Here is a 27,560-nt window from a genome sequence, read left to right on the forward strand (position 1 = left end):
TTAAAACGAATTCTAGGCCGTTTATTATTCCACAAGAATTTGGATACTACTTTATTGATCTCATTAAAATAGCCAATAGGTGGTGTCAGAGGTAACACTGAAAATAAAAAGCTTAGCCTCGGAAGTATATTCATCTTAACGGTGGCTATCCTTCCATGAAGAGCCAGACAGAGTGGAGACCAACACAGAAGATCGCTCTTAATCTTATCCAGAAGAGACTGATAGTTCCACTTGGAAATGCGAGATAATGAAGGAAAAACTCTGATTCCAAGATAATTAAATTGGTCGCTGACAGGAATTGTAGTGGGTAAATTCTGAATCTCTGATTTAGCAGCTAAATTAAGGGGCATAAGTATGGATTTGCTCCAATTAATCTTGTAACCAGACAGTTTACCGAATGTATCAAATAATTTTAAGCATTCCTTAACCGAGTCTGTGATGTTTGATATATACAACAAAACATCATCAGCGTAGAGTGATATTTTATGGGATGTATTCATACAACTTATTGGAATTATTGCAGAACATTGTCTGATTGCTTGGGCCAAAGGCTCTAATGACAAATTAAAAAGCAAGGGTGACAGGGGACAGCCTTGACGAGTGCCCCTGCCAAGATAAAAGGAAGGGGAGATAGAAGAACCAGTGATTACTCTGGCTGAGCATTTAGAATAAATAGTTTTGACTGCTTGTAGAAAAAAGGAGCCAAACTCAAAATATTCTAAGACAGACCACAAAAAGCTCCACTCGATTCTGTCGAATGCTTTCTCTGCATCCAGAGAAAGGATTGCAGAGGAAGCTGTATATGAGTCTGCTTGTTGAATAATATGCAGAAGCCTACGTATATTGTCTGCAGCAAATCTCCCCCTTAGAAAACCTGATTGATCATAGGTAATCAGGTCTCCTATACATCGATCCAATCTTAAAGCCAGGACCTTTGCCAACAGCTTTGAACCTGTGGATAGAAGGCTAATTGGCCTGTAGCTAGAGCATTCAAGTGGATCCTTACCTTTCTTCAGTAGCAAAGTTATTAAAGCTGTAGTTTGGTCCCTATGTAAAGCCCCTTTTTCTAACGCAAAGTTAAGAGAATTAAGAATCAAAGGCGCTATTATGTCCCATAATATCTTCAGTAACTCTGGGGGAATCCCATCTAGCCCAGGTGCTTTATTACTATTCATGCAATCCAAGGCGGATTTTAATTCCTCGATTGTCAAAGGGCTATCCAATATGTTGCGCTGAGAGTCATTTAATTTGGGTAGATTTAACTGTTTAAGGAATAAATCAAAGTTTGTTGGGTCAGAGTTGGATTCTGAAGTGTACAAAAGTTGGTAGTAGTTTCCAAATACCCTATTTACATCCTTAGGTTGAGTGTATACTGAGCCCTCATGTCTAATAGCTGATATACTAGTCTTAGATTCATTATCTTTCAACCTCAAAGCCAACAGCTTGGAAGACCGTTCTCCATGGAAATAATATGATTGTCTAGTACGATGTATGATGAATTCAGCTCTATGTAAATATATGGATTTTAATTCCGATTTAAGGACATTTACTATTTTGGTTTTGGTCTCACAAAAGTTATTTTTTAATTCCTTTTCTAGTAGATCAATTTGTTTTTCTAATTCAAATTTACGGCTCTCCCTACGCTTTTTATTAAAGGACGAAAAACTTATACATTTACCTCTAATAAAACATTTAGTGGTTTCCCATAATACTTGGGGGTCAGAGGCTGAATCTCTGTTAATCTGTAAAAACTCCATCAAGGAGCTGCGTAACTCAGACACAAATGTACAGTCCTGTAACAAGGAGGTATTAAATCTCCATCGATTGCTTTTAGTGCCCAATGATGCGGGGGTTAAAGATGTAATTATCGGAGAATGATCAGATAAAAGAATCGGTAGAATATTAACTTTACTAATATAGGGAATCAGTGAAGGGGACATAAGTAGATAATCAATCCTTGAATAACTCTTATGACGAGCTGAAAAGAATGTATAATCCCTAGCCCCATCATTTTGTAAACGCCAAACGTCGCATATATTAGAGTGTCGCAAAAAGGAATTAAAACATCCAGAGATCACTGAATCAGACTTAGAGACATGAGATCTATCCAACTGGGGGTCCAACACCGCGTTAAAATCGCCCCCTAACACCACAAGACAGTCCTCTAAACTCACAACTAAACGTAGTAATTCTTGAAAAAATTAGTTATCACCCTCGGTGGGTGCATATATAGACATAAAAGCATAATTAGTATTATTTAAGGAAACAACAGCATAAGTGATTCGGCCTTCTGTATCTCCACCAGTTCTTATAATTGAAAAACCACTATTACGTTTAATCACTATCAGCACCCCTTTAGTTTTGTTAACAGCCGAAGAGGCAGATATCACTTTAAAATATCTATTTTGAAAGCGATGCACGTCCACTGATTTCAAATGTGACTCTTGTATAAGAGCAATAGAGACCTTTTTGCTTCTTAGGTAATCTAAGCATTTGGTTCGCTTAACAGGGCTGTTTAACCCATTGACGTTCCATGACAAAATATTTATAGCCATATATTAAAAAGAGAAAAGCAACTCACACCAACCACTAAGATGGGAGGACCAGAAAGTAATCGACCAGAAAGTAATCCACCAGAAAGATAACGGTGATCAGAGCATATGCATATGCATCTGGACATACAAATATTACGCAAACTAATACATAGGCATACACTAGACCAATTAAACTTACGTGGGCAGTCCGGGGCATAGAACAAAACAACAAAAATAAGAACAATGACAAAAACAAAAACAAAATGGGCAGTAAACAAAGAGTTAGAACACACTCTTCTATCTGCCCTCAAAGTAACAGCCTTTGGATACGCGGCCACCCTAGCCGTCCGGCTCGTCCGTCAACATCTGACTCGGTCATTTTTAGGATGGAGAGACTGTCAAATTTTCTCAGTAAAGTCCTCCATAGGAACTGCAGATTCATCCTCGTTCACCTCGGATTCTCGTGACGCAACCGCTACATCTTTCTTCAAAGAAGACTTTGTGGTGGCAATTGACGTTTTGCCATCTTCATTCGTATCTCCTTTAAAACACTCAAAAGCTTACCGAATACTGATAGTTTTACTGAGAAAAAGAACAGATTAAGGGTACCGAGTCAGGGAGCTGTCGAACTACACTGCCATTGCCATCGGTGGGTCACGTGATCTCGAGGAGTGTCCTTTCTGTGGGCAAACAGAAACTGTTTTTCATTTATTTCTTTACTGTGGTTTGATCATACATTTATTTAACACACATACTTATTACATTTCAAATTTGCACCTGACATACCTGTACATACTAAATTGTCTATTTTGTATATTGTGTATTATTCTTTTTATTGTATGTGTCTTGTCTTGTCACTGTCATTCTGTCGCACTGTGGAGCTTGTGTCAGCAAAACAAATTCCTTGTATGTGCAAACATACCTGGCAATAAAGCTGATTCTGATTCTAACATCTGAGTTTCTCATGGAAATATGGGCCTCTACAGCTGCACTTCAAGCCACTATTTCCAGTCACAGCTCCAAAATGAAGACATTGAATCCTCGATGAACAGTGTGGATGAAAGGCTCGACATTTTAGAGCGCAAATGTCAGTCCCTGGAAAGGGATAATGAGAAGTTAAAGAACAAGGCGGTTGATTTGGAAAACCGTTCCAGGCTAAATAATCTCCGTATACTGGGTATCCCAGAGAATGTTGAAACGTCCAAGCCCTCTAACTTCATGGCTTTGTTCTTCGCGGAACTTTTCGGGGATAAATCTACTCAGACACCAGACATTGAGTGTGCACATCGGTCCCTCGCACCCAAACTGCGACCTGGCGCACCCCCGCGACCCATGATCGCTCGCATCCTTCTCTTCCGAACCAGTGAAGAAATCCTACATCTGTCAAGCAAGCACGGAGTGATGCACTACAAGGAATCCAGGATTTTGATATTTCCAGACTTCTCGGCGGATCTTAAGAAGCGGCGAGACCAGTTTAAGTCCGACCTACACAGATCTGGTGTCAAATTCAGGATGCTCTAACCCTGCAGACTTCTGCTTTCATTTAACGGCGAATCGCACTATTTTGACACCCCTGAAGCCACATCTACGTTACTTACCACAGTGGTTAAACCCAGTCAGCCCAGCGAGATATCTGCTGCGGATACAAATAATTAGCAGATTATTTCTGGACCATGTTTGACTCGGGATAGTATGTGAGTAAGGTGGATCAAGTAATATTTCTACGTGCCCCGAATGGTTTGGTTATGTTACCAAAAGACTGTTTTGTCATAGACTTTATTTACTCTTTGTATCCTAAATATCTACAGAATATAGCTTGATCTTCTTTATCTCCATACACGGTCTGTAACCTGTGTGTTGTTCCCAATATTTTGACATGTTTACAATCTGTTACGGAGCTCTCTTCGCATGTTCGGTGGAGAGAAGGTGTTTGTGTTGTATGAAAATGGGTAATGGTCGTTGGACTTATTGATATCCCCCCCCGCCCCCTTTTTTTCTTCTTTTTTTTTCTCTCCTTCTCGTTTATTCTCGGACATGTCAAGACAGAAGAGAGTTGTTGTTTCCTTTCGTCTCAACAATTCTTTCTGCTGTTGTAATCAATGACCACTAAGTTGTGCAGTGTTCAGTCAGGAGGTTCCAGTGTTAATTTTATTAGCTGGAATGATAAAGGCTTACATAGTCTGATTAAAGGCAACAAGGTGTTGTCTCATTTACAACATTTAAATACTCATATTGGCTTTTTGCAGGAGACTCACTAAAAAAACTCGAATCAAGTCAGAATTCGCAAGAAATGGATTGGACATTTGTTTCGTTCTAAATTTTTGAGCAAATCTAGAGGTGTGGCAATTATAATCAACAGGTGCATTCAATTTTCTCCTTCATAAATTTTTGCTGACTCTTGTGGTAGATATGTTATTGTCTCTGGCCTGTTATATGGGTTAACAATGATTTTGGCCAACATGTACGCACCAAATTATGATGTAAACTTTATCTAGAAAATATTCTCTTTACTCCCTGATTTAAATACACATTATCTTATTATGGGAGGTGATTTTAATTGTCTTCTGAATCCTTCTCTTGACTGCTCATCCACCAAACCCATCCAACCCTCCAAAACCGCAATTGCACTTCAGTCGCTTTTAAATACCTGTGGTCAAGCTGATGTATGGCAGTTTTACAACCCCATAGTATGACAATATTCTTTCTTCTATGTCCACCAGAACTATTCACATATTGATTACTTCTTAGACAAGTACCTAAAGTGAAATCCTGTTCATACAGCAGTATTGTAATATCCAATCATGCTCCACTTACACTTTCGTTTCTGTTTCAAGATAGGATGTTTAGTTCCGGATGCTGGAGATTTGATTACCTTCTTTTACGATTCATTAAAAGAACAATTAGATAACCTTTTGGAGATAAACACCACCTCTGAAACTTCACCTTCCTTAATTTGGGAAGCTTTGAAAGCATATGCTTGGGGTCAAATTATTTTGTACTCAGCCAGTGTAAATAGACAACGAAGAAAGAAACTAGAGGAGTTAACTCTTGAAATTCTTCAGCTTGATTCGACTTATCCAACTTCTTCAGATCCAGGAATTTACAAGAAGAGACTCAAACTTCAAACTGACTTTAATATGTTATCGACTTACCAGGCTGAGAAGTTATTGTTAAAATCTAAACATACACTAAATAAATAGTCTAGGTCATGTATTAAGTTCATACATATTTTAATATGATAAATATCTATGAAATTATACTTTTTCTTATTGATGTCTCACTGAAGCTGTGTGATTTTCATAGTAGTGTACCCTTTAAGCTCACCTTAAAATAATATTAAATCTTTAAAAATTACAGCACTGTAAAATGACAGACCAGCAATAAACTGTAAATTTATAATATTATGGATGTAAAAGTACAAGCCAGTAATGCCTGTGAAGTAATATGTTAGCGTAACACACAATCTTATACAGCTAGTCAGATAACTGTATTCTGTAGCATCTGCGTTATGTTGCTAAAACTATCTTTTGGATCTAATGTAATTATATCCGACATCCAAGTTCCAGGTTTATAATATGCAAAAGTCTGAACATTAATCTCTTAATTTTACGACAAGTAGTTAAACTTACCCAAAATAAAGGCTTAAACATCTAAAAAATGCACATTTAAGGGGCTCCTCTTTTGGTGAATGTTTTTAGACCGCTTTTAAAATGGCCACCAGACAGTGTGGTCAATTGGTTAAAACATCAACTAGGATAATAAATATTTTTTTCTTTTTATAATCTGATCTCAAAAATGGAAGTGTGCTTAATGGGTGCGTGAGTTTAATAGGTACGTTTACCCTAAATAGCACGTAAAATACAAAAAATGTGCTATTGATATGCATTTTCATGAGACCGGGCTAAAAAAAATGTGTTAAATGCAAGTAAATTGTCTACTTTCATATTTCAAAAAACTTTTGTGAATAAAATATGGGGGAAATAATGGTCCAAAGTGTAAAACTGTCATCCAGTATAATGTTCCGGACTTTGATTTTTACCATTACATCTTTAAAATATAGCTGCAAGCAGCAATTACGGTGCCAAGCACTCCAGCGGCAAAATGAGGAGCTAAGCATAGCATGGAGCATCAGACCAAATGCAACAATGAGTACTAAAAGAAATTTTAGGATGATTTCAATTTAAATCATTTTGGCACCATGCCTAAAATTTGTAGTGGTGCTGTACGAAAACGGTTTTGTCTATCGACACGAAATCCATAACTTTTTGTCAGCACAGTCTGAAGATGACCTGACTTAATTTTGGTGAAAATCGGACAAACTAAGCAAAAATAAAATAAGCATTTATTTGAAATTTCGTTATAACTTTTGACCACAAGGTGGCACAGTTTCGAAACGTTTTGAGTACTTTCAGGTCATAGTCTCGATGGTACATACAAAGTTTCGTAATGGTACACCAATGCAATCGAAAAATATAACATTTTATCATAATACTCTATTGTAGTCAATGGCAATTTCATGTTTTGTTCATTTATAGCGCCACTAAGAGGCAAAATCCCACCAAATTTTTTATGTGTCCTTAGAGTGTGCCCAATGTGTCCTTATATGTGTGTCAAATGTGGTGAAAATATCTTTTGTTTTGGAGTTATAGACATTTTTATATATGAGAAAAGAAAAAATGACTGATGGCCGACTTTAAAAAAACTTACTATAAAAAAATTGGCAATTGGGTATTAGCCTTTAGCCGGCACACTATGCTTACGAATTTCCTACGGTGGTTTCGTGTCGATCGGAGTAACTGTTTCTAAGATACTGGCAAATGTTTTTAAGTGCTAAAATGCAACGTTGCACAAATCATAAGGCAAAACCTGGCAAGTTTGGTATCCCTGGACTCGACAAGGATTCAGAAGTCTAATAAGTCGACCACACCCAAAGTTATAAGCATGTGAATATTTGATTTTACCACTAGGTGGCACTGGCTCGAAACTTCTCAGGCTCCTTCAGGGCATCGTGCTGATGAACCATACCAAGTTTCATAACGATACGTCAATGCGTTCGTAAAATATAGCATTTTAGTACAAAATTCAAAATGGCCAACGGAAATTTGGATATGGTTCGACTTGGCATGCTGCACTGAATCATTTTTGGCCAAACCATTGAGAAGTTATAAGCAAAAATAGCCGTTTTTCGTATCTCCTGGATACTAGGGGGCACAGCGCCGAAACACGGTAGCCTCAGATCATGCTTGTTATAACACACACCAAGTTTGGTTTTAATAAGCCAAACCGTTGCGGAGATATAGCCTCAGATCCAATTTTGCATGCTTTTCGTAGAATTCGTTCACGCGTTATTCGAGAACGGTTTGACTAATCGACTTGAATTCCATAACTTTTGGCCAGCATGGTCTGAAGAGGATCTCAGCCAATTTTGGTGAAAATCAGACAAACTGTCTAGGACGAGTTCGAAAAAGTAGGTTTTACGATTCATTTAAAATAGCGAAAAAACTAAACCTCAAGATTTTTACATTTTGGACTTCATTCAACTCGGCACGAGCAAAGGATTCAGAAGGAAAAAGAATCTTCAGATACAACGGATACAAAAGGTGCCATCGCACCTTCAGTGCTTGGCCCCTAATAATCATATAAAATACCAAGTTAAAAATATATATTTGTTGTCTTGGCATTTTCAAATAAGTAAGCCATTCTGAAATCATATAAAAAAAAAAAAAAAAGGCGATAGTCATTTGGCAGTCAGTGACATCATCAATTGGCACTTGGAAGACCTTGTTGCTGCAGAAAAGAGTTTATTGCTTTTAAATACTTGATCATTTAAACTTTTCATGGTGTGGTAACTAAGGTTACAAAAACACGTCATTCAGTGAAATGCCAAAAAAACACATATTGTGAGGTTTTTTGAAAAATAAGTATAGGCCTATGTTGTGAATAACTGCGATTAACTTTACTGTTCAAGTTCATTGTTTGCGATATGTGTACATTTGGTTTCCTGCAATATTAGCTGAAGTAAAAGTTTCTCATTCAGGGTAACCCAAATTATCTCTTTACACCACAGTGTCATCTATTACACTGAATGACAGCATCACCATATAAATATTAATTTTAGCATCTTATTGATATTACTGATAAATGAGGAATGTTTAGCATTGACAGATATATTGACAGTGTTAAACTTAATAAATCTTAATATTTGAATGCATTTTAGTATTGTTTAATTTGTGTTATTGATTAATTATAGACACCCATGAACCGAGGGAGTCACTAGGCACTGTAAATTGCCAAAAAGCTAATAAAGTCTGGACCCAGTAGCTTGGGAGTCACTCTTAAAGTCTGTCCACACCAAGAACAATAACTATAATGATAACTACAACAGTAACTGTAAGCCTCCACACCAATGAACAATACCAATGTTCATTCTAAGCATGCGCTGCAGGTTTGTTGTCTACCACTTTAAATGCTCAAGCTCTTTAAAGTTGAATGGATTCTGATTGGCTGTAAATGCTTTTTATCATTTAACAGCTGTAAATTTTTTTTACAAAAATCAAACAATATAAAAGACATTCCAGCAATATAGTTTCTATACTTCCAATTGTCCCTCCTCACTACAAGTTCAAGAGCGGTCACTGGGGGGATTCTCCACCCCAAATGCCCATCCTGATAATGTCATGTCATGTTCATTAAAAGAAAGTAGGCCTATTAATAAATATGGCTGCAAGCAGGGATTTTTGAGGCCGAGCAAGTCTGAAACAAAGTGGCAAGCTAAGCAAGCATGGCTGGGAAGCATCAGTAAACTGCTTATTTTATTTCAACATTTTCTTCTGCAGTCATTTACTCAGGAATGTCATTAAAACTAATTTAATGACACAGACTAATACTAAAAACATTTCAGTTATGGGAAAAATTACAATATTATCTCTTTTTGGCAAATCATCATTCAGAGTAACAAGCGAGATATGTTTAGGCCTATGTAAACATGAAACGATATACTTATTCTGACCTGTACTTCAATGTAAAATACAAAAAAAGAATATGTGATCATACTAAATTTTATTATATTTGAACTGACTTTCACTTCCTTACAAAAACTTCTTGCTGGCAAATGGGAAAACCTAGTGGTTTGAAGGACATTAGCACTAGGGTTGTCCTTGACTAAAGATTTTTCTGGTCGACTAGCAGTCATTCATTTTAAGCATTAGTTAACTAATCCCACATTTATTAATAAACTATTTAAATCATAATAATGAGCTTTTAATAAGTGCTCAAGCGCACACATGAAGCTTACATGTCAACAAGCTGAAAAAAATAAAACCAAAGTTTTTTGAGATAATGTAATCTTGTTAAAACTGTTTTCATAAAATTGGTATCGAAAAAAGTATCGTCCAGGAACCGGTATCGAACTAAAGGTATCGGTATCGAACATTTTTGAACGATACCCAGCCCTAGTCCTGACACATGTTGTCTAACCCCGATAGAGTTCAGAATGCCTATGAATGCTGATCCTAATGCATCTTTTTCATTGTCAACATTTATTTATTTATTTAGTCGTTTAGCAGACGCTTTTATCCAAAGCGACTTACAAATGAGGACAAAAGAAGCAATCAGAACCAACAAAAGAGCAACAACGTGCAAGTGCTATTACAAGTTTTGGTTAGCCTAACGCAGTACAGATAATTATTTTTATTTTTTATTTATTCAATTTTTTAATAAAAAGACATATAGATAAAATAAAAGATGGAAGAGATGTGTTTTTAGCCGTTTCTTGAAGATGGGTAAGGATTCAGCTGCTTGGATTGAGTTGGGCAGGTCATTCCACCAGATGGGAACAGTTAATGAAAAAGTCAGTGAAAATGTTTTTGTGCGTCTTTGGGATGGCACAATAATGCGTCGTTCACTTGAAGAACGCAAGCTTCTAGAAGGGACATAAGTCTGAAGTAATGAATTTAGGTAAAGGGGTGCAGAGCCAGTGGTGGTTCTGTAGGATATTAAAATCACCCACAATTAAAACTTTAACTGCAGCCAGCACCAACTCTGATAGAAAATCAGCAAATTCTTTAATAAACTCTGTATGGTGCCCTGGTGGCCTGTATACAGTTGCCAGTACAAACATCACAGGGGATGTAACACTTGTTTTTCTAGAAAATGTTAAATGAAGCACCATTGCTTCAACAGAGTTATACTCAAAGCCTGTCTTCTGAGAAATACTGTGAATATTTCTAGAAATTGTAGCAACACCTCCCCCTTTGCCTTTTGGACGCAGCTAATTTTTATAACAGGAATCTTGGGGGGTAGACTGGTTTAAAATAATGTATTCATCTGGTTTTAGCCAGGTTTCTGTCAAACAGAGAACATCTAGATTATGATCAGTGATCGTATCATTTACAAAAAGCGCTTAAAGGGACCTGATATTCAGTAAGCCAAGCTTTATCATTTGTTTTTCTGTGTTATATACATTTTTTATTTGTTGAACATCAATTAAATTGTTACTCATAAATTGGTTTGGGCATTTTTTGTATTTTCTAGTTCAGGGAACAGACACGGACATTGTCCTCCTCCTCCCCCTCCTTCATCAACTTTAACAGCTGATAACTTTGCCATGGTCTTCATTAAGCCTTGCTCTTTTAAACATTCAAGGTACTTTAAAACATTCAAGCTCAATAGCACACAAAATGAGAATATTTGGGACTCGTATACTATTCTGACAGATATTTTTCTGTAACTTTGATAACTTTTTGCTTACATTAATTAGGCTAGGATTTGTTTTTGCTATAGTATATAAAGATTGGTATCAAGAATTGTGAAATTCAATGTAATATAAAATTTGGGGTCATTCCAACCGTATTTACAGGAATAATATACGTATGTATTGTAATATAAATCATTATTGTGAAAACACTATCCTGTGCCATTTACTTAATCAAAAGGCATTGACTTCTGTATTGTGCTTCTGTTTATGGCAAGTAGGGCTGGGCAATTTTTCTGATTTTATTAATTCAAATTTAGTATTTTGCCAAAATTTAGGCCAATTTTTTTTCATAAATCAAGGAATCACAATTTTGAATATAAATATTACCAAATGTTAGAATTAGACACATTGCCCATATGTTAATGATAACAGTTAAGAGAAAAGAATGATCTGAATGCACAAAGATGTCTGTGATGAACCATTCACGTGTGATGCACTCGATGATGGACCGTAAGCAGAACATATCTCTAGGTGCTATTCACACAGAATGCACATTCCATGTGCTTCTCACCTCAGTCTGTGTTTTCAGTGTTTCATTGTATTTGGTGGTAGTATTACAAAAATTAAATGTTCAGCTGTAAGTGGTCCCCGTCCTGCACCATTCGGTCATTATGACCTCAGCCAGGATGCTGTGATCAGCTACAGTTTTGGTTATTATTTGTTGGCATCTGCTCAGCTTGTGTTGTGTATTTTCAGATTTCTTGATAGTTGATAGTTGATGCGCTTTGGTATGACAGTGCATGCTATTCAAATATAAATTATACATTTAGTGAATGTTTGTAATTGGGTGAATGACAAATAAGAGTGTCCAAGATAAAGAAAAATAAAACTATTTTAAAAAGCATACAAATATGGTTTGAAACCTGTAAAACATAAAATCAATGGTTCCTTCTCTCCAAACAGGTCCGTCCAGCAATGATTGAGGATAAGGGTCACCGTGTGACAGACTACTTTGTTGTGGCTGGCCTGACAGACAAGTCCACACCACTAGAGCAGGATCTATCTGAAGCCAAGTCCAGTGGGCCCAAGGCACCCATCACAGACCTTGCTGTCATCAACAAGTCTGCTGGAGAAACTGTACCTGAAGGTTTTACATGCATTGAGAGTACCTACAGTGGCCAGCCAGCCAATCTCAACCATGGCAGCCTCAAGAGCCCAGAACTCTTCCTGTGTTACAAGAGGGGTCGTGGGAAGCCCCCACTCATTGACATCGGGTGAGTTTGTAGGGTAAATGGTTGTTCCTCTGAGTAACGGTACCCTTGAACAGATATTTCAAACAGAAGTCAAAAAGAGCCACAGGTTTTTACAACTTTGTTTACATTGGGAATATCTGCATGATCTGTCTGAATCAAGCTTTTTCAAGCTGGTTGTAAATTCTTGTTATAATCATACAGCTCTACGTTACGCCTTTTTAAATTAATGACAAAAAGCACAAAGGTGGTTATATAAAAAAAACTAACTAACCTATAACTACCAATATGATACATTTCTTTTTTTGTAAAGAAGCAAATGCTTATATGACATTATGCACTTAAGCATGTCACACATGCATGCAATTTGCTGGGATGGGGCTATTTCCAAGCCTCTGCTCTTTAAATCTCCCCTTCTGTTAATATGTCATCCCCGTAGCATTGCAAGTAGCCTAGTAAAATATGCGTGGCCATGCGACTTATCCTGGACTATGATGGAATGAAAATTATAGAAATTGTTCTGGATAAATGTTTATTTTATTATTAATAAATAATAACAAATTAAATTAAAGAGTAAATGACTTGATAATTAGTTTCAAAAATAATTTATTACTTTAAAAAAATATATAAATGTTTTGTTGAATTTATTTTGCATAGCTTTATTTACTATTTTCATTATTTTAATGCTTTATTTTTTATTTTTTATTTAGAAGACAAATTCATAGATACTAAACATGATATAGGTAAGATTACATGAACGAGTGGTTCTATCATAAGCATGCATAAAACAGTATACAATACAAAAGACCATATACAAGAAGGTAGTAATCATACACAATGACCTGGGGATATACATGATAGGAAGGTCATAGAAAACGTTTCTATGAATTAATGAAAGTCGCTTCCTATAGCAGTACGTGTCTGTTTTAGAGAGAATTGAGTAGGGGAAAGATTCTCTCTACATACTTCTAGGTCGTAAAGTTTATCTGATCTGGCCATGGTAACCAGGGGCCTGGGGTCCTTCACAGACATCCTGGCACTCAGTATGTTTATTGGGTGAGGGGTCTGTGATCATTTGTTAATCTAATGAATAATTGATTTGTTAATTCTAATGGAACAATTGTGTGTCTGATTGGTCCAAATGCTACATTTATATTAATTTATGTATGTGTTCATTTATTTTTGTATTAATTCTGTCTTTTTTTATGATGGTTATATGGGCTTGCTGCTTACATTGGTTTATTGTAGACTATAGAGTAAGCTCGATTACTTTTCTTTTGTTTTTGAGTGACTTCAGGTCATAGCCATATTACATGTAAATTATGGTAAATGCTTCATAAATAGTTAGAGGTGAGCATTTTTGCTTATAGCTGGAGGTTCTTATTGATGTTTTAGGAGAGCTTTATGCCGGTGTTCAAAGGATCGCGTTAACTAAGGATGTGCGCGTGAACTATTTCTTCTTCATTTTCAGTCACATTGATATATATGCGTAAACCTCAATGAGATGATACCGAGGGAACAGCCATAATAAAGTTTTCACAATATTCTTCTGGCATGATATATATATATATATATATATATATATATATATAATATTTGTGTTTTTTTTTTAATGTTAATTAATGTTTTTTTTTTTTAAGCAAATATCCCATTACTACTGGTATTAATGTGGAAGTAGCCTTAGGGAGGATTCCCTTTTTGCTTGTTGCATACAGAAAAAGTAAAAATAAATGAATGCATGAATAAATACATGACGGAATATAAATATGAAGGTATAAATAATAAATATACTAATAAAAAAATAAAATAAAAAAAGTTAACAATAAAAGTAAAGACAGAAAATTATAAATGAAAAAAAAAAAATAGTTTGGGACTTTTTTTATGTATTTGTTTATCAAGTAAATTAACTTATTTTCCATAGAAATGTTTTCAAAATATCTTAATATCCTTATCTTAAAAGCCCTCATGGGGCTTGTGAATTGTATAAATCAATTTTATAATTGTTAAAAAAGTAAGTAATTTAGTTAATTCAGTTTAAACATTTTCGTTCAGTATTTTTGCTATATTCAAATTGCCTATATTTCTACATTAATATTTTAATGATGACATTCTCATTCAAATATCCACCCCTCTCGGTGTAACAAATTGCATATATGCATGTCGTTCAAAATCTATTTGTGGTCTCCATTCAGCATCAGCTGACTATGAGTTTTATAGTTCAGCTCAAGGCCTTCACTCTTTTAAGAACATAAGAGGGAAGCAGACAGACTGGTTAAACCGACCGTCTGCTAGCCGCCTCACGTCACAGAAGTCAGTTAATTCTGAACACATAGAGACTCTTTCACCTAGATCTCACACTATAGAGACTGTGTCTGTTCCCCGAACTAGAAAATACAGAAAACATCCAAACCAAAGAGTAACAATTTAATTGTTCAACAAATAAAAAAACAGATATAATACAGATAAACAAATGATAAAGCTTGCCTTATTGAATATTAGATCCCTTTCTACAAAAGGACTTTTTGTAAATGATATGATCACTGACCATAAACTAGATGTGCTTTGTTTGACAGAAACCTGGCTAAAACCAGATGACTGCATTACTTTAAATGAGTCTACCCCAACAAACATGAGCCGCGTCCAAAAGGTAAAGGGGGAGGTGTTGCCACAATTTATAGCAATATTTTCAGTATTTCACAGAGGTTGGGTTTCAAGTATATATAATGGTGTTTCATATAACGTTATCCAAAGAAACAAGTGTTAATGATAAATCACCTGCGATGTTTGTGCTGTATACAGGCCACCAGGGCACCATACAGACTTTATTAAAGAATTTGCTGATTTTTCTATCTGAGGTAGTGCTATTCTTAGATTTAATACTGTCATATGGAATTTATGTCAGTGGCATTGAAATATTGCAGTAGAGCGATGCTATCTCAGATCATTATCTAGTTTCATGTAATTGACAATAAAGCTGACTTGACTTGACTTGATGTATATTGTTACGGGGCTGACGAGACGTGAGACGTACGGGTCCATGTGCAAAGCTTTATTATAAAACATGGTCATACAGGCAGGGTCGGGAGACAGCAAACAGGTATGGCAGAGGCAAGACAGAGCAATCCGTGGAGCAAGCGTGGGTCGATGATCGGCGAACAGTATCCAAAGGGGCAAGGCAGAGAGATAATCCAGAAACGAAAGCAAAAATCCAAACGGGGAGCAAACAGAGTCCAAACGGCAAGGCGAAGGGTTAATCCAGGAAACACGGGCAGGGTCTGACACAGCAAGATAAACAAGGCAAGACTAGGACTAGATCAATGGCTCTGTAAAGTTGCTATCGCTATGTGAGTGATAAACGCTAACAATACTCGGCCCTGAGCAAGAGCAAGTCCCAGGTTTAAATAGTGAATGATTGGGTGATGGTGATTGTGAGATGGTAATCAGGTGTGGGCGAGATAATTGAGAACAGCTGTGCATCTTATCAGTGCAATGGATTGTGGGAAATGTAGTCCAGTGTGCTGTAAGAGTCCATGTGGTGAGTGAGGGACATCTGGTGGCGAGTTAACGGAAGAGCATGGCCAGGATTCGTGACATATATTCCATATAGCTAAAGCTGTAAAGCCAACTCCTTGTTACAAATATGGTAGAACCATCACTTCTACCACAAAATACTACTTTATAAATAATCTCAATTAAATTATCTCAATTCCTCAGCATATCCAATAGCTCAGAACAACTTGTAACAGAAACTATTGACTCTCACTTTTCTAGCACTTTAGATACGGTTGCTCCTTTACGCTTAAGGAAGATTAAGGAAAAGAGTCCAACGCCGTGGTATAATGAGCACACTCGGGTACTAGAGCGAGCAGCCCGGAAAATGAAGCGCAGCTGGAGAAAAACAAAATTAGAGATATTTTGTTTTGCTTGGCGGGAAAGTACCCTATCCTACAGAAAAGCATTAAAAACTGCTGGATCTGCTTACTTAACGTCTCTTTTAGAAGAAAACAAACGCAACCCCAAGTATTTATTTAATACAGTGGCTAAATTAACAAAAAAATATAACAGCAGCACAGTAGTAATGACTTTATTAACTACTTTACTTCCAAGATCTAAACTATTAGAGATAAAACTGTAACCATGCAGCTGTCAGCCTCAGTATCGCATCAGATCCTCTGAGGAACAATTCCACTCATTCTCTTCTATTGGAAATTAAGAATTGTATAAACTTGTTAAATCATCTAAACCAACAACCTGTATTTTAGACCCTGTTCCATCTAAGCTCCTAAAAGAGGTGCTTCCAGAAGTAATAGATCCTCTTCTGAATATTATTAACTCATCATTGTCATTAGGATATGTCCCAAAAACCTTCAAACTGGCTGTTATTAAGCCTCTCATTAAAAAACCACAACTTGACCCCAAAGAATTAATTAATTACAGACCGATCTTGAATCTCCCTTTTCTGTCAAAGATATTAGAAATGGTAGTATCATCACAACTATGTTCCTTCTTAGAGAAAAATGAGATATGTGAGGATTTCCAGTCAGGTTTTAGTCCATATCATAGTACTGAGACTGCTCTCATTAGAGTTACAAATGACCTGCTTTTATCATCTGATCATGGTTGTATCTCTCTATTAGTGCTACTGGATCTTAGCGCCGCGTTTGACACTATCGACCGCAACATTCTTTTAAATAGACTAGAAAATTATGTTAGCATTAGAGGAAGTGCACTGGCATGGTTCAAATCATACTTATCTGACCGCCATCAATTTGTGGCAGTAAATGAAGAGGTACTAATCACAAGTGCAGTATGGAGTACCTCAAGGCTCAGTACTTGGCCCCTTACTTTTCACGCTTTACATGTTACCCTTGGGAGATATCATTAGGAAACATGGTGTTAGCTTTCACTGTTATGCTGATGATACCCAGCTCTATATTTCTTCGCGACCTGATGAAGAACATAGTCTCCTGTCACAGCTGTCTGGATCCCTGCCTCGTACTGTCCTCTATGCCCTCCCCAACCCTCATCATTGCCAAAATCACAGCAAGGACACCACACCCTTATTTCATTCGTTTTGACTATAATCCCCCTTTTTTAATATATGTAGCCTATGTTGTGATTCAAAATATACCCTCTCCAAGGCCTGACAACATCCACTGTACTTGTCTTCATTTAAAATGCCACAATATTAAATATCAAGATGATGCAATGTACTTGCTGGTAAGGCATTCGATGGCACTTAGTGTGTGTAAAGCATTTAAAGCTTTGCTACACATCCCATTTGGGCTCTCTTGAGTTCAGACAGAGAGAGACTCTGCATAATTTGGTGCCTGAACAGCACACCACCTATTATTTAGGACTATGGTGCTACAACAGATTACCATATGTTTTTGAAGAATATAATCACATTAACATGGTTTAAAAGCTTCTGAATATAAAAAAGGACTTTTATTTGTCATTTTCAGTATTTCAATCAACGAAAACATAAATATATTTTATAGCTATGCCTTTTATACTGGCAGGGTTTTCAGCAAAAACATGGAATAGTAATGATATAGCAACAAGCTTTCAAGGCATTATATGATGGGTAAAATTAATGATAACATGTGTATACAACAATTTGTTCTAGTCCTTGAATCTGATTGGCTGAGAGGTCTTTCCAACCATGAGATATTCCCCAGTAACGCCACGGGAACCTTTTCATCGTTTGAATCACTCCGCTTGAAGCATTTCTCACAGTGAGTGTGATGGCGGATGCCCAAGCTGGCTATAATTTTAGAAATGCTACTGTTGTTGTGTAGTTCGGTATTTTCGAATTAGTAACACAGACTTGGGCTCATCTATTAAACTGTTAACGTGTGATTTGAATTTTTAGTAGCCATTGATTTTAGTACATTGTGAGATTATATCAATGAATGAATACATGTCCTTTTATATGATTGAAAACTGGAGTAATGGCTACTAAAAATTCAGTTTTGCCATCACAGGAATATATTTTTTTTAAATCTATTATCTTTTAAAATATATTAAAATATTTTATTATCATTTATTGTTCTTATACTTCACAGTGTTACTGTTGACAGTATTGATGTTTTGTTATTTTATTTTTTTTCAAGTAAATGCAGCCTCGGCTGGCATAAAGGATTTATTTCCAAAACATTAATCCAAGTCTTTTAAAGAGTCATAATCACTTTAGGTGATGAACTGATTTAATTTAGATTTTCATTGGCATATATACATTGTTCATTGCACTTACATAGAGATAATCTGTCTCACACATTTCCTCTTCTCTTTTCACTGCCTTGCATACAAACCCTGCTGTACCATGATTGGACACGTTTGCACAGACCTTGATCATGCTAATGTAATGCCTTCACAAGAAGAGCCTAAGGGTACTTGTTAATGGGTTCTTTTCCATTTTCTGTGGGTTAAGTTGCTGATCAGTGTTTGTTCTTTTTTGTAGGGTCCTATATGAGGGTAAAGAGCGCCTTATTCAAGGTTGTGAGGTCATTGAGGCCACACCATTTGGCCGCTGTGCAAATGTCAACAACAGCTCTGCCACATCCCAGCGGATATTCATTACGTACCGCCGCGCACCCCCCGTCCAGCCCCAGAACTCACTGGCTGTGACTGACATCTGTGTCATCATCACAAACAAGGGCGAGACTCCTCCTCACACTTTCTGTAAAGTGGACAAGAACCTCAACTGTGGCTTGGTCAGTTCAGCATGGAAGTCAAAACAATGTAAAAAATAAACTGCGCTGCTATACAATTCATAGTTGTCAGTCACGTGACTGGAGTGGAGGAAAAAAAAAACAATGGAACATTTTAAACTGCTTAACACAAAAAGCACTCAACATAGCTTAATGTTTAATTTAAAACAACAACCAGTTAGACTGTATTTTAAGGCATCCTTGTTGCAGTGTAATTACACAAATAAGTGCCAAGTAATATAAAATGGTTCCATTTTATGGTAATACTTTATTTTAAGGTGTGCTTGTTACACGTTACATACACTTACTATTATAATAACAATAAATTATGCATAATTACATGCAAGTAACCCAAAGAAAAACCCTAACCATATAGTAAGTATATGTAGTTAATTAATATTACTCGGTACTTAAATGTATATTTACACTGTAACAAGGACACCTTAAAATAAAGTGTAACCCATTTTAAGGTGTCCTTGTTACAGTGTAATTATTTACATTTAGGTAGGTACTGAGAAATATTAATTAACTACATGTACGTACTATATGGTTCGGATTAGGATTTGTTTTAGGGTTACTAGCATGCAATTATGCATAATTTATTGTTATTATAATAGTAAGTACGTGTAACAAGGACACCTTAAAATAAAGTGTTACCTATAAATTAAGAACTTGTACTTACTGATGGGTTAGCGTTTCATAGCTGTTTTATAGATGAATTATGAATTCATTTAGAATTGTGCAATTCTAATTGAACAGCATTAAAGAGTCTGTGTAAATATATATAAATTCCACTTTATGCAGCTTCTGAAAAAAAAAAATAATAATAATAATGCCCACATTGTATCTTTAAGAGTTTGTGTATAAATTCTATGTTAAATCAAATTATTGCTTTTCTTATCTAACAAAATAATGACTCTGTTTGTGGGGTAATTTCTCAACCAGAATTTGATGTGCGATTAATTTGGGATATAATTTGATTAATTAATCAGCACATCATGTAATTAATTACATTGAAAATTAAAAACACTTGACAGCCCAACTACTACTACTAATAAGTATGTCATAAGAATAGTGATGTTTTTCTACTCAAGCAACACTAATATCAGTATGGTGGCTTTCTCAAGCCAAGATTATTACAAATCTTTCAGCAGTTAACAGTAATGATTCAGGATCCCTCAAAACATGGTTCATAGAGGTTTCTTCAGTTTAGTGTGTTGCTAGCTGTTGAGCTCTTTTATGAACAAGATATATTTAGTAATTCAGTTCATTTGTTTCTTATTTTTCTTTTTCATGCTCAGTGGGGTTCGAGTGTATTTTTGTGTTACAAGAAGTCAGTGTCTGCGTCCAACTCCATTGCTTATAAGGCTGGTAAGTCTCCATCTCTTCCAACAGTTTCTGTCTTTCTTTCCCTCCATTTTTTTATTTTTTATTAATTTCTGATTTCTCAGGTAATTAGATTATTTTCTGTCAGAAAATTTCTAACAGTGTTCTCAGAGACTTGTAAATGTCAGTGCTTATTTCACATTAAACATTTTGCAGTGTTTTGTTTTTTGTTTATAAAGAAATCCCCAAAAGGTCCCAGGGCTCTGTAAAACAATGTCTGACATTCCTCCATTTATATGTTCAGCACGTGACTGTGCACATAAAATAATGTCTGTTTGATGTGTTTAAAGGCTGAATGCTTTTATGCTTTAATCATGACCTTTAGATAGTTCACTTTTTTGTCAGTTTGTTTCTTTATCTCCATGTTGCATCACTTCCTGTCACATGACATTGTGTTAATCACTGAAAAACAACTCAACTTCCTGTCCCATCACTTTCAAGAGTGATGATTTTTTTTTCTTCTTTTTTTTTAAATCGCATAATTCAAATGCTGATGCCATAAAACAGGATACCAATGATAATCATAGAAAGATGGTACACATTCAAACACTATGGTTCTAACAAATCATTCCATTTACAGGTCTGATCTTTCGCTATCCTAAGGAGGACTATGAATCATTTCCCCTATCTGAGTCTGTACCCCTCTTTTGCCTTCCTATGGGGGCCACGATTGAGTGTTGGGCTCCTAACACACGCTACCCTTTACCTGTCTTCTCCACATTTGTCCTCACCAACTCCAATGGAGAAAAGGTAAAATAAAATCTCTTGATGTCAGTATGAGCCTACCAGTCCTGGCGCGAGGACACATGAGCTGGGGGGGGGGGGGGGGGGGGGGTTAAATGTGTGTAAGTGAAAGTAAATGTGTTTGTCGTTTAAAAACATTATAATGCTCATTCAGAGAATCGGATCTTTGGATTAACATCACGTAAATTCAAGGATCAAATTCATCAAAATCCTGAAATACATAAAAGTAAGTCACCATTGAACTAGGAGAAGAATAGAGTGAACTTTATAGTTACCGACACAATGTTTATGTGAATAAAACACATCGTCAGATTTTAATTGAAAGGATTGTTATTGCCGCCTTCCTTAGACACCGGTGTATGTAAAGCTGCAGTCTGTAACTTTTTTTGGTAAAAAATTAACCCAAGTCAATATTTGAGCAAATACATAACCAGCCAGCGTTCAAAACTATTACCTTACTTTAGCCCGATTCACAACTGTTAGCTTATAATAATGTTTTCTAATTTGAGTGGTACTGGTAGGAATTTGCAGGAAATTCGAGCATGGAGCAGCGTCATTACGTCACATCTGTAAACATGAAGATGTTGTCCCGGCTAGTAGGCTATGTCGCATGTGAGGATCCTGCCAGTGGAGGATAATTTATAGCCTTTTCTCACAGGAGCTGGAATAGTTTTGGAATAATTTGATGGCAGATTGTATAGATAATTCCGCAAATGACTGCAGTTGCAGGTTTTCAAACAGAGATGACGACAAAGAGGCAAAACTTACGGACTGCAGTTTTAAAAAACTCACATCGTGTATATTTAACAAATGTCTTTTTTGTTAGTAATTCATTTAAATATCTGAAACCTACATTTTAAATACATTTTATGTGGTTTAAAGCACTGACATATTGTGATATAGGCTATGAAAAGCACTGAGTGTGTTTCTGGCACAGCGTGTTTTAAATTCACCAGTGACCGTCCGCATTGAATGGTTAAAATCAGCGCGGTTGGAGGGGGTCAAATTGAACAGGTCGCATTTGTTTTAGATTGCTTTCCAAGTTTAAAATTGCATCATGGAGGGGTGGGTCATTCAGATCATTACAAGGGGGAAGCAGACTTTTTTAATTTTTTAAGGGCCAGGCAGGTTTGGACAGCTTTTTTCTTAATAAATGAAATCATTATTTCAAAACTGCATTTTGTATTTACTCGGGTTATCTTTGTGTAATATTAAAATTAGTTTGATGATCTGAATCATTCAAGTGTGACATCCTAAAACTTAAAAAAAAAAAAAAAAAAAACAGGAAAGGGGCAAAAACTTTTTCACACCATTGTTTATGTGTGGTGCGTAAAAAAACTGTCCTATTTTCGTACCCCTTCTTCAGGTGTATGGAGCTGGAATACAGTTTTATGAGCCGTATCTTGTGGACGGTCTCAGCGAAAAACAAAAGATCCAGCTAGGTTTGGTCTCTACTGTGGACAAGAAGGTCATACCCAACCGCACCGTCAACACCAACAAGTGCATCTGCCTGCTGTCCCGTTGGCCTTTTTTTGAGTCCTTCAGGAAGTTCCTAATGTTCCTTTACAAGCTGTCAGCCAATGGAGTCAACCCTCTGCCAATTGAGAAGTACAAACAGATTCTTACTTCAACTGCAGTTAACTACATTTTTTTTAAACACCGCTTTTTGTTGCAGTAATCTTGTCACTATTTTTTAAAGATGGCAATAACAGTATTTTGCACAATATGAATCTGTTCCAAAACCTAATTAACTATCTACATAGGCAGCTGTCTTCGAAGGCAGCATAATAACCATCATGGAACCTCACAAGTGACTGATTTGGAAAGCTCTACATAATTTGTTATTGTTATCAGTATTTTTGTAATAGCAGTAAATCACCTAGCCATGCGTTTAACAAAAGAGGCCATTTTTATATTGTTTCATTGTGATATCAGTCTATGAGTTGGGTTAATATGATTGATTTATTTTATATTTTTTAGACACATATCCCATTTCATGCACAATGTCTCCTTCCCTTCTCCTCAGAGGCCAAGAATACTGGTCCAGGTAAGGAGGACAGTATTTTATTATTCTTTATATTCTGGATTCCAAAATCATACATTTAATACCTATAACTAGGGATGCACGAAATTGGATTTTGCCGATATCTGATATGCCAATATTTTTCAACTCATTTTGGCCGATACCGATATATATCCTTTTGTATGGAAACAACACCAAGTCTCTCCTGTGTAGAAATTCTAAGCAAAATATTTTTAAACAAGAGCTTATTTGTTAGAATTAAATAAACAATAATGAAGGTTTTTGACAGTACATTGAAGCATTGAAAATTACAATAAATAAACTATATATCAATCGCTGCATTTTTCCCCCAGAAAGATGCAGTGTTAATCCTAACATTTTAGCACTTGTAGCAAAAGAGTTGTAAAAATTCGGAAAATCTTTGAGCTTATGATATGTTTAAAAATAAAACACATTTCAAATTAATGAATAAATCAGTATAAAATAAAATTATTTCATTTACAAGTGTCATGTTTGTTATTCTTTTTTTTTTTAATGTAAGCTAGCTTCTGACCTTTAAATCAAAATATACTCATTATTTGATGACATCAATTACTGCTTTATTTAATCAGAAACACAGTCTAAATGTTACTTGTGTAGGCTATTTTACATTTAATTTAATTAGAAGTAGGCAAAGTACCTGCTTTCACAGATTAAATGCAATGAATCAAAAGAGTGAATCTAATCATTATTCAGACAAAACTTTGCTTCAAGTATGAGCCACACTGCTGAGTGCTGACGTGATCTAATCGCTACCACACCCTGAGCAAATGAGTTAACCCATTCCTCTTATCGGCAAGACATTTAGGCATAATTTTTCATATCAGGCCGATGCCAATATTTACATTTAAATCCATTATCGGCCGATTCCAATATCAGTCCTATAGTATCGTGCATCCCTACCTGTAACCATATACTGACGAGCCAAAACATTGTGACCTGACACAGGTAAAGTAAATATTGTTGATCATCTCCTAATAATTAAATATTAAAGGTGCAATAGGTGATCTCGGAAAATGCTAACTTTAGCCTCATAGCATTGAAAGCGAACGTCCCACCCTCCCTTCAATCACCGTCCAAAGCCACGCCCCCTGAACGCACATACGATCAAAGAGCAGAATACCAGAGACAACATTAAATTACTACAATACATGTAGAGTCCAGGCCTCAGCAGGGTGTCACTGTTTTGGCAGCACACGGAGAACCTACAGCATATTAGGGAGGTGGTCATAATATTTTGGCTCATCTGTGTATATTTGTTTATAGAGTTATATAAAGTTATATGAGTTATATATTTAAGTGAATTATTGTCTCAACGGATTGTTTAGACTTTAAGGTAATGCCAGATCTATTTTTTTCCCCCGTAAGCTGTCGGCACATGACACCTTAATCCTGTCCCAACCTGTCTGTACACCTTTACCACTAAGGTAAATGATTTCTGTTTGATTAAGGTATGGACATAGGTGAAGATACTGTTGTTTTATATAATGAAATATGAAACAAGTGGCACATAATAATAGATTCATTTCTGTTTGGACAGTTTCTGGTTGTAAAATCTTAGTGAAACTTAAGTGTTTCCCACAGTATTAAGTGAGACTTTGGCTTTCAACTGACATACACATTTGGTCAGAATTGTTGGTACCCTTGGTAAATATGAAAGAAGGCTGTGAAAATAAACCTGCATTATTAATCCTTTTGATGTTTTTTTTTTTTTTTTTAATCACAAAAATCTAACCTTTCATTGAAATAAAACAATTGAAAATGGGGCAAAATCTCATTATGAAATAAATGTTTTTCTCAAATACACGTTGGTCACAATTATTGGTACTCCTAGAAATTCTTATGAGTAAAATATCTGTGAAGTATAATCCCATTCATACTTACAATTGTGAGGGTGATTATGAACATGAAATTATCCAGCCATGGCTTCCTGTTTCACAGGAATATAATAGTCTATATCGTCCTACTGCATAGTGAGGAGGAGAGTTTGAGTGGCCAAAGACTCTCCAAGGATCACAGCTGGAGAATTGCAGAAAATAGTTGAGTCTCAGGGTCAGAAAACCTTAAAAAAATATCAAACAGCACCTACACCACATGTTGTTTGGGAGGGTTTCAAGAAAAGAAAATGCTCTTATCCAAACACAATCCCCAGCATATTCAGTTGTCAGACAAGACTGGAACTTCAAACGGGACTGGCTTCTATGGTCAGATGTTAGATGCATTGGTCATTGGCAGTGGCTTTTTTAGCAGCAAACACTCAAAATGGGCTTGGTGAACACAGGGATAAAAAAGTACACCATGTGTACAATGAAATATACTGCTGTTTATTTTAATGTTGTGGGCCTATATTTCTGCTGGAGGTCCTGGACATCTTGTTTAGATGGCATCTTTGATTCTATCAAATACCAACAGATAAAAAATCAAAAAGAGACTGACTCTGTTAGAAATCTTATAATGGGCCATGTTTGGATCTTCCAACCAGACAATAATCCAAAAACAAACCTTAAAAACAACACAAATACGGTTCACTGGGCACAAATCCAAGCTTCTGCTATGGCCATTTCAGTTCCCTGGCCTGCACCCTATAGAAAATGAGTGGGGTGAACTGAAGAGGAGAAGCACCATCATGGAGCTGGGAATCTGAAGGATCTGGACTAATTCTGGATGAAGGAATGGTCTCTGATCTCTTGTTAGGTGTTCTCTAACCTCATCAGGCATTATAGGAAAAAACTCAGAGCTGTTATTTTGGCAAATGGAGGTTTCAAAAAGTATTTAATAAAAGGGTACCGTTAATTGTGTCCAATGTGTATTAGAGAAAAGCATTTATTTCATAATGATATTGCCCCCCATTTTAAATTCTTATTCACCAATGAAAGGTTAGATTTTTGTGAATTTTTTTAAATAAAAGATAAAAAGGATTAACAATGCAGATTTATTTTTTTTATTTATTTATTTTTTATTCTATGATCATATAAATCACGGGTATCAAGAATTCTGACCACTTGTGTATTTTAGTTTTGACAGATGCTTCGCCAAAGCAGTGGCACAGAACAAAGTGCAAAAGTTTTGGTTTATTATGAAACTGTGGTAGGACATATTAGACTGTGGCAGGCTGAAAAAAAAATCCTTAGTATGTACCTATGCAAAAATGTATATATATTGTTTGATGATTTTTTTAAATTTGTTTTTAAAATTGATTTTACGTAGACTTCTTAAGGTAACTGTTTAAATACAATGAACTTTTCTTAATTTAAATTCACGCATGCAGTTTAAACTAATGCACCAAATTATTCCTGTAGTCCAAACACAAAGTACATTTCAGTTTTACATGTTTAAGTGGACTAAATTAGATTAAATTAAGCTCTAAAAATATTTTGACAATTGCGTTGTTTTAGTTCATTAGTTATATTGAACGAGCAGCTAAAGTATTGATATTTATTTTGATATACCATTCTAATATTTTGAAATGACTTAATTGTCTAAATATGTTTTGTATCCACTGTATATCATTTCATGAATCCAGATGTAGGGAGTCATATCTATTTACTTATGTATAACCTTTTATTTTTTTAGAATCTCATTTGATCTAATTCTGGCCAGCAGAGCTGCAGTTTGAAGTCAGACAAGAATGGCTGGTCATTTTTTCCATAGCAAATGCTTCCATCTTTTCCTTTCAGTTGGAGTAGTGGTAGTTTTATGAGCTCAGATCAGAGACTGAGCTCATAAATAAAAATAAATTACCTGTGGTATCGGCATTACAAGATCCTCTCTATAGTTATTGGTTTAACTGACCAATGTTCTAGGTTCAATAAAATTTAAAGGTTCGTGAGTCTCTAAAACATAATTTTGGAAGTGTAATCAATATTACGTCACAAAATATTTTTAGTATTAAGCTGAAGGTGCTGTAATAGGCACCTTCAACCTCTATATAGTAAATAACTTGTAACTCAGTGTTACAGTGTCTTTGGGCAAGGAATTACATTGAGATTGCTGTCTGTTTAAATGGAGCCGATTCCAAACACAGAAATAACACTTAATCACAAATTCATCCTAGAAAAGTAGTTCCACTGTTAAGGTCTGTTCACTCCAAGGACGATAACTATAACAATAACTATAAAGTTTTAATGTTTTTTTTTTTTGAACTTCTTGCTAATAGAGAAGTCCACACCACTGACA

At 35.8% G+C, this 27,560-nt stretch overlaps 1 protein-coding gene across 2 annotated transcripts in view; it reads left to right on the top strand.

Moving 5' to 3' along the window:
• LOC306874556 (DENN domain-containing protein 4C-like) overlaps nucleotides 1–27,560 on the top strand; it is an 86,292-nt gene that overhangs the window by 26,339 nt on the left and 32,393 nt on the right. Inside the window, exons 2-9 of one of the 2 annotated variants that reach the window (XM_079424697.1) lie at nucleotides 11,067–11,177; nucleotides 12,193–12,503; nucleotides 18,943–19,195; nucleotides 20,494–20,563; nucleotides 21,159–21,328; nucleotides 22,689–22,930; nucleotides 23,303–23,369; nucleotides 24,753–24,811. In XM_079424697.1, coding sequence (XP_079280823.1) covers nucleotides 12,205–12,503; nucleotides 18,943–19,195; nucleotides 20,494–20,563; nucleotides 21,159–21,328; nucleotides 22,689–22,930; nucleotides 23,303–23,369; nucleotides 24,753–24,811 — 1,160 coding nt within the window. In that variant the 5' untranslated portion in view covers nucleotides 11,067–11,177; nucleotides 12,193–12,204. The remainder of the gene's footprint in view (nucleotides 1–11,066; nucleotides 11,178–12,192; nucleotides 12,504–18,942; nucleotides 19,196–20,493; nucleotides 20,564–21,158; nucleotides 21,329–22,688; nucleotides 22,931–23,302; nucleotides 23,370–24,752; nucleotides 24,812–27,560) is intronic. The other variant, XM_079424696.1, reaches the window with a different exon arrangement.

This window comes from Barbus barbus, assembly GCF_936440315.1.
Source record: "Barbus barbus genome assembly, chromosome: 1".
Classification (NCBI taxonomy): domain Eukaryota; kingdom Metazoa; phylum Chordata; class Actinopteri; order Cypriniformes; family Cyprinidae; genus Barbus; species Barbus barbus.